The sequence below is a fragment of the Rhamphochromis longiceps genome, linkage group LG14 (assembly GCF_057381845.1).
Source record: "Rhamphochromis longiceps isolate RC_006_pf linkage group LG14, R_longiceps_female_GT1.1, whole genome shotgun sequence".
Classification (NCBI taxonomy): Eukaryota; Metazoa; Chordata; class Actinopteri; order Cichliformes; family Cichlidae; genus Rhamphochromis; species Rhamphochromis longiceps.
Genome location: NC_140570.1, coordinates 25,854,139 through 25,862,662, shown reverse-complemented (window position 1 = coordinate 25,862,662; position 8,524 = coordinate 25,854,139). Strand labels below are relative to the sequence as shown.

Genomic DNA, 8,524 nt, shown 5'->3' with positions numbered 1-8,524 from the left:
AACTGTGGTTAAACATGCCACCATGTTTGCTGGAACAGTTCAGCCCGCCACTAGCCAGCTTTATGTAATATAAAACAGAGGAATGTGTGTATCACAGGGTGTGTTAGTTTCACATTTTGACTCAGGGAGGGGAGGGGGCAGCCCTTGTTTTTCACAAACCTGAGCAGGTTGTTAACGGTAATCAGATCTACTTGGGAAAACGAATGAAGCGAATCCCCCTTGCTCTTTCTCTCTCTTTTGTGTGTTGGCCTAATTCACCTGTAGTTTCCCTGTTTACAGACTACAAAGTCCCTAAAGGCTTAAGACTGTGGATGTCCGATTTGAATGATGATTTCCCCAGTGCTTGTCGCAGGCAGCAGCAGCAGTCGGTGGTTTCACTGCAGCTCCTTTACAAACATGTGTCCGGTGTGAAGAAGCGCCTTCGTGAGCTGTGCCTGACATTTCAGACCAGTATCCATCGTCCTGACGCTAACTGCGGGCTTGACGGTGCATCTATGCGTCACCGGTGCGCTACCCGTGTTTACACATCAATAATGCAGTATAAGAAGTGAGCTGGTCAGCAAAGCTCACAGTTAGGAGATAAGATTTCTCAGCTGTATGTGTGCTTACAGAAAGACACCCTGCTCTGTGTGTATATGAGAAAGAGAGTTTCTTCCACAGGCGTGTCTGAGCTCCCTTGGTTGTCCCACAGCTGTATGCAGGCTATGAATCCATAGACTGAAATGATCAAGTCCAGAAGGAGATGTGAGGACTCCTGATTTGTTTTCAAAACACTTTGGAGAATGTTTAAGGCTGCATTCCCAGACATCCCAGAAACACTCAGTGTGAGTTGCAAAATATAATTAAAGAGGCATTAGGTGTTGTAGCCTGTTATTACTTCATCTAGTATTATCACGGAGAAGGGGATGGAGAGGAGGAGGCTGCTTTGGAAATGCTTTGTGAGCTGCATTCAGCTGAACGCGCTTCTTGCCGTTCTGTGTATGATATCTTGTCGCTTTAATAATTTGGTTTCCTCTAATGAAATGCAAACTACAGCATGCCGGAGTTGCGGTACACCAGTGTGGTCTCTGCTTGTTTTTCCGTTTTCCATCCTCCTCCTGCTGCTCCTGCTGCTGGTGCTTGATTGCTCGCTGCTGTCTACGTCAGAGGTGGCGCAGTGTCGGGCTGCAGCAGCATGGTGGGACAGAGGCGATGCGACACCGACTGAACAAAGTTTAAAGATGCCGCACAAAGCAGCAGCACACCACACATGGCTGGGATAGAGGTCCGTGCCTCTTATGCAAGGACTGTTTTCTTTTTCTCTGCATAAACAAACACCGGCCTATGCATCGCATCTCTCGGACACTCCACCTGCGTGATCTGCGAGCCAGGTGAGTCGCGAGTCTAAGCACGGGTAGTGGGTGTGGTGTCATGTGTGTACCACATATAGGCTGGTGGTGAACTGGTGAAGCAGCTTTTTGGTTTACACAAAGCAGCGGAGCAGCAGCAGCGGCAGGGGGACTCCTCTGGTCTCATAATCGCAGTATAACGAAGGAATCTCACGTCGGCTGCCGAGGTGAGTGACGGCACAGGCTGAAGAGCTAATAAGCGCACACGCCTTCTAATATATAGTCCATACACATGTATTAAAATCTAAATTCAGTAATCATTGCTGTGGGTTGATAACTAACTCTAGTTTCACTTGTTTATGTCATTTGGGCACAATTTATAACTTTTGCGCAAATTCTTGCAGGTTTCTGGGTCAAACTTGGCATTTTAAGCAAGGCACCATCCTAACACTAATGAAAAAAAGAAAGGTAACTATCACAGGAAACTACCTCGTGGAGGCTTCAGGACAACAGTCCTATTAGACCCCTTTTTGTAACAAGGAAAGTTAATTTGATTGCACACGGTTGATGATAGCGGGTCTGTACTGGGAAGGAAACGTTGTTTTTCATATTCTAATAAATTGCACGACATTTAGAAGAGTGCACCTGTAACGCACCTGCTGGCCCCGCCCCCTACCTGTCTAGAAGGATCTATCACTGCCTGCCACCGCTTCAGCGTATATCATTTATCATATTTGATAAGACGTAGTCTGATAACATCACGGTCTTGGTTTTAAATCTAAAACGTTATTTTTGTCCATAAATTCAGCTCGTTGGTCTGTGATGCGGCTTCTACTTTATGCTTCTTATTATTTCATAATTGTCAAAGATAGATGCAGTAGATAAATGTAAAGTATAAAAAATGTGTAGCTGTGTAACAGTAAAAATTGCACCACCAATGTTATTTCCAGCTTATGAGTACTTACGACACTTTCTGTTGAGCCTTGTATTTTTTTTCTTCTACTACTACTTCTGCAGAATGAACTTCAAGAACTTGAGGGAGTACCTGGCTTGGTTATACTACCAATACCTGCTCATCACCGGCATCTATGTCCTGGAGCCGTGGGAAAAATCCATCTTCAACTCCATCCTCTTCTCTGCCATCGCCATGGTCGTCTACACCTCATACGTCTTTGTACCCATCCACGTGCGCCTGGCGCTGGAGTTTTTCTTAGGCATCTTTGGCGGCCAGCCGGAGAGCACCATGGCACTCATGACCTAAAAGAAACAAAACAAAACATGAAGGTAAAGAGACAGAAAATGTGTGGATGAGCATGAATCTGTCATCATATTTTCTTATAACTCACCTCCTTAGATCCTAGAGCACCTTGAGCCCTCCTTTTACAACAAGCTCGCCCTAAACCAGGCAATCAGCCACCTCTGCGAATCACGACTGAAAACATGAAGATCTTAATGGAACGATGTGGAAATCAGAGCCTTACTATCTTCTTTACATCCCAAACCCTCCAGCCTTACCCCATGGTTTTAGACAGGCAGCAGAACAGTGCTTTCACACATGTCCTGTGAGATGTCTTATGATATGTTGTTTGTCCTTATTGATTTTTTGTTTGTTTTTGTTTTTTTGTTGTGTTTATCACCATATGTCCTGTGTGAGTGCATACCACATATGTGTTTTGCATGATAGGGTCATATATGGGCAGTCGATTTGCATGCTCATCTCACTATGAAATACTACTAGACTTGCTTCTTTTTTATTGCCTTTTAAGCTCCAGACTCACTATTTACAAAAAAGCAGACCGATCATTTTATAGCGTCTGAATCCAGTCTGTAAAATTTATGTCTGGCATTCTGAATTTACAGCTCACTACAGAGCAAGCTGTCACGTTTCAAGTGTTACACAGTGAGAGGCGACTACGTGAGTTCGAGATGATTTTAGACACAGCCCAAATTTCCTTCAGAGCCGTGGAAGGCATTATATGTCAGGCTCTGTGGGACTTAATGCAACAGGTAAACTAAACTTGCAATGCAACATCAGTGACGTTTCCTTTTTAAGTGTGTGTATGTTCGTTTATCTGATGTATCTGTGATGCCATGTTATCTCGTGCACTCACTCTGGGTGGTTAATCTGTAGTTTTGCATCAGAACCGCTATCACTGGGTTTTGTTTTTTTGTTTTGGTGTTTGTTTGTTTTTAGTTGCCTTTATGAGCTGCAATACTGACTGGCAGGGCACATTACACATTTCACGTAGATGTCATTTAGCTGATCTTAACAGAGAGGACTGATAAAAAGCCCAACCTATGCAATGAGTCTTAAAACGTTCGTGTTAAGACTCTGTTAAACAGATTTTCCCAGTCAGTGTGAGTAATATTAAGCCAAAATAACAGAAGAGATACGTGCCGAGCCCTGCTTTATCTCTAGTTTATTAACTGTTGGCATTTCTGGTAGGTGTACTCAGCTCTGAGCTTGAGCAAATATTGATACAACACACCTTTGTGTTGTAGGCTTGGCTTTGGTAATTACGTAACTCTGCTTCACAAACCCCTGAAATCAAAAAAGAACTGTTTGATGTTTCATACAGAATGCAAAGATACTGTAGGCAAATTAACCCAAATGAAAAACAATGACATGGCTGACCAAAGTCTTCCTTATCTATAGTTGATCTATAGATAGAAAGTGAGTTTTAGTGTGTCTGGTAGCTGCGATGAGCATTGTGCGTTGGATCATTTTTAGCTATTTGTGCTTTGGGTGAGGGGCTCACTGGTTATAGTTCAAGCATAAGTAACAATGAGTTAATTTTATTTATATGGATTTATATATTTATATACACTGGTAAATGCTTGGCTGGTTACAATGTCAATTACCAAATGTTTGTGATTATTTATATCTGTGTTCTCCTGTGGCCATACTTTTGTTATTTGCTCTGTTTCTCTACCTTAAAGTGCTTTTTATATTGTTGTATCATTTCATTTCACTTTGGATAAACATTTGCTGAAGTCTCAGACGTTTCCAGCTCAGACAATGACGCGTTCTCTGAAATTTATTTTTTTTTTTTTCCCACTGTGCACAAAATGAATGTTTTATTTATACATGATGGTGACACATCGCTCCAGTAATCAGAAAATAAAAATGCATCTGAAGATTCTTGGACAACTCTTCTCATTCTGTGTGGTTATTTATACATACTTATAGTTTTAAATGCAATTTAAATATTGTGGTCAGAAATTTATGTATATTCATCAGCATGATTATCACTGTAATTTTGGGCTCATAATGAATTCTTCGGACAGTTATCTTTCCGGAATAAAATGATTGTATAGCACACATACACATACAAGCTCAAATATACATAAACTCACATATAAATCTTTTACTAAGTGGCGCTGAAGCTTCTATAATGTCTTTCAACTTGACAAAGCCGAGGCTTAATAACTTCTCCTTAGTGAAGGTAGGAAATTTTTAGGATGTTCAGAAATGCTCTAGGAACCACTTAGGCTCAAACCAGCGTTCACTAAAACCTGGAAAACCAGCATCTCTGTCCACAGTGAACTGAGTTTTACACCGCTGAGGACCGAGAGGGTGACAACCAAGAAAGAAACCCCTGCTCCAAAATGAAAACCATTTATTTTGTGTTTTATTTATTTATTTATATCTAAATGAATAAAACATCATAAAGTTCTATAGAACTTTGCAGCTGCCCACATGGAAAAGCCAGAAGCCATCTGAAGCAAACGTCGATGTTCCGACGGGACAGCTATTGAGCTATTTGTCCACAATGACTGGGTATGTTTGGAGGAGTAAAGAACTCTGTACCAGCTGTGAAGCATGGTGGTGGTAGCATCATGCTCTGGGATTGTTTTGCTGCCAGTGGTACTGGTACCATACTTGCCAACCTTGACACCTCAGAGTTAGGGAGACATTCAAAAAAAAAAAAGGGGGGGGGGGGGGTTACATATACATAGACATATACAAAGATCTTGAATTTTACAGTGAGTTAAATGTCACAGTTATTGCTGTCCCTGAGCCGGGCTGTCCAAATTCAGAGGCTGCATCCATCTGAGGACCAGGCCTTTGTGGTCTAAGTGGGCCGGGTCCTCCAAAAGCCGGGTAGGCAGCCAAACCGATTTACTCAGGAACAAATAAAACACTGAAAAAAGTAAAACTATAAAATTTTTAAGTTATCTAAGTGACTTATATATCATGTTTAACCTGAGTAGCGAAAGACCGTGGGGGTTTGAAAACGATGTGTTGGGAGTTCGCTGTTCTCGTCGGCTCAGATATTTTATGTTTACACAGCTACATTCTCACCTGAAAATATGCTAAAAGTTTATTTTGCGACCCAGAAAGAGTAATAAGACTGATATCGAAACTAAGTAGCTGCCACCATTGTTGGAAACTGGAATTGGCTGGGCAATGCTATGAATTCTGGGATATGGTTTTTCATTTTTGTTGTCCAGGTGGAAAATCAGGAGACATTCAGGAGAATGGTGGCTCCAGGAGATTTTCGGGAGGGGCACTGAAATTCGTGATTCTCCCGGAAAATCGGGAGGGTTTGCATGTATGACTGGTACGTTGCACAAAGTGATGGAACATGAAGAAGGAGGACTACCTCAAAGCTTCGCCTCAGAGCCACATGAAGATGTTTGAAACTTGGATGCAGTTGGGTGCTCCAAGAGGACAATAAGCCAAAACACATCAAAGAGCTCCACAGCACTCTCTTTTCATATATAATTCAAAATACCTTTTCTCATGCAATGGTGAAACGCCAACGTGTTTCAGCACACAAGCCTTCATCAGGGAGTGAAGCAGAAGGCAGGAACCAACTGAACAGTGAAAAACTCCACCAACCAATCAAAGACAAGAGAAGAAATAGACCACACTATCATATCAACCTCAGATAACATCCATCTTCAAAGGCAATTAAGTTTAAAGAAGAAAAGTTTATAAAAATAAAAGAAATAAAACTGATATAAGCGAGGATATCTAGTGAGCTGTACTTTAAAAATCCATAACTGATTTTATATAGTGCAGGCTAACATTGAGTTTCTGGAATGATCTTCCCAAATCACCATCCTCATCAAGTGTGAGTTTGTCCGTATGTATTTGAGCCTGTGTGTAGTAGAAAAAATACAAAATATATTCAAACTTGGACACGCATTTCTTGTTTTTAAAGGTCTTTAAAGATATACGCTGTACAATCAACAGTCGACCCTGTAAAAGTTCAAAGAAAACATTAAAGGCCACAAAAGTACCACAACATTTTTTTATGATGAGTCAGAATGAACTCCTGGCCACAACTGTATTTATTCACACAGCTTCACGTCAGTGGATCAGAGCAGTTACTTAGGAAAATTAAACAAGGAAAAGAAAAGCCTACAGGAAGAACATTTTGGACCCAACAGACTGTACCACATAAAACAAATTCAAACAATAACAGGCAAAGCCACCAAACTTGTTCTCTCTCTAAGGAGCAGGAATGAATGCCCTGGGCCATCCTTCAGATACTATATCCTGTGCATTCCTCCAAAGCTCTAGTAACATCAAGCCTGCCACATTCACCATATTTGGGGCATTCTTGTGGAAGAATGTGAGATGAATGGGGCTGAATACAAATATCACTGCACATTTCATCTGGAGAGCGGATGTAGGTTCTGGCAATTGTTTTGGTTATCAGTTAAGCAAGACCTCGAGAGTCTGCCAAGGTTTATGTGTTATAACCAAACACCTCCACCTTGTTCTGTTGTTTTTTTCCCCCAGGATGTTGGAACAAAATAGCTGCAACACCATCAGCTGTTAACCTACAAACCCAACTCAAAACCGTTTTCACCCTTTGTCCCCTGCCCTTGGTGCTTTCTTTTCTCTTCTCTCCTATGGAAAAATAAGGCCAAGCACTAAACACTGTTATGCCACCCTGTGAGGTAAGTTTAGCTTCTGCCTCGGGGTCTTTGAAGACGTGTCCTCTGTTTACACTACCCTTGTTAATTTGAGTCCCATGGAGGACAAGGTTAGTGGTTATCTCCATAATGACAAGGTGTAAACAAAGCTTTCTGTAGACTCAAGCTTTTTTTCTCAAAGCTCTCTGAAAGCTGATGTATTGTTTCCGTCGTGTGTGCACGTGGCCTGTGAGTGTGACATTCACTCACAGGCCACGTGAAAAATGAGAACTCCTAGCGACTGCTGAATGCAAAGACTGAGATGAGCATAAAAGTGAGAATAACACATGCATACATGCCAGTGCTGCCACCACCAACAGCACCAGCAGCAGCAGCAGCAGGTTTCAGTTAACAAGGAAACCCCAGAAAGTATTCAAATATCAATATTACTTCCAACATGTGATACCACCTTGTACACTGAGTCGCACATGCACCCATTGAGACAGCCTCCATTAGGTGCGTGCCATCACAACAAATGTCTCCAAGGATATAATCTAAGACAGCTCTTTGGTCACAGCCTGTGACAGACATTGATGAAATACACAAAATACACACAATGTACTGCTTTGCATGACCTTTGAATGACATCTGTTACACTTTATGTTAGTCAGAAAGAGAACATGCACATTTTTCCTCCAATAAAAATGCCTTTGTATTCATTAGGAACAGAAACATAGTAACAAGCTGCATACCTCGGCATATGTAACCTATGGGTTACTTTCCAGTGCAGCTATTTGAATAGACAATGCAAACAGTTGTATTTCATTTGTTTGTCTTCCTGTGCAAAAAATAAGGACTTCTCCTTAAAGGATGGCAAATTGTTCCTTCAGTTTGTTACCACATATTCTTTAATGTAGGTCTTAAAGGTAAACAAGAACTTTGGAACCGCTTGTTCGTTAGCAATTAAATTTATCGCACCATTATCATCCACTTCATTCTGTAGCTTTAATTTTAATCATGTGAAATCATTCACAGTCGTCCTTGTCTGTAACCGTTTGTTTGTCAGTCAGCAAAATTCAAAAGCCACCAAGCTGAATTTCAGGAAACTTGGTGGAAAGGAATTGGGATCACTTTGAGAGTGCCCAACAGATCGAACTTTTTTCCGGTTAACTCTCGAAGACTAAGCCTTGTGATTTACTGTGAAAACATTTTATAAAGTCACTTGAGTCAACATGTGCCGCCTACTATCAAAGAGGAAACAAGACAATAACCTGCGGTTATAATGTATTTTAGTGACATTCACTGAGATTGTTTTGAGGGAATAT

At 41.3% G+C, this 8,524-nt stretch overlaps 1 protein-coding gene across 2 annotated transcripts; it reads left to right on the top strand.

The window, feature by feature from the left end:
* The first annotated feature begins 911 nt into the window (after window positions 1–911).
* sptssb (serine palmitoyltransferase, small subunit B) lies at window positions 912–4,479 on the top strand. Of its 2 annotated transcripts, XM_085379373.1 has the most exons (4): window positions 912–1,555; window positions 1,733–1,796; window positions 2,346–2,612; window positions 2,683–4,479. In XM_085379373.1, exon 3 carries the CDS (start codon window positions 2,347–2,349, stop codon window positions 2,587–2,589), a length of 243 nt encoding a protein of 80 aa, XP_085235499.1. In that variant the 5' UTR covers window positions 912–1,555; window positions 1,733–1,796; window position 2,346; the 3' UTR covers window positions 2,590–2,612; window positions 2,683–4,479. The 2 variants fall into 2 exon arrangements, with proteins under 2 accessions (XP_085235499.1, XP_085235497.1); XM_085379371.1 differs by lacking the exon at window positions 1,733–1,796 and having other exon boundaries at window positions 916–1,370; window positions 1,476–1,555; window positions 2,346–4,479.
* Window positions 4,480–8,524: the final 4,045 nt, after the last annotated feature.

What these genes read in the sequence shown, in the direction of transcription:
- sptssb (XM_085379373.1), top strand. Translation starts at nt 2,347, where the DNA reads ATGAACTTCAAGAACTTGAGGGAGTACCTGGCTTGGTTATACTACCAA.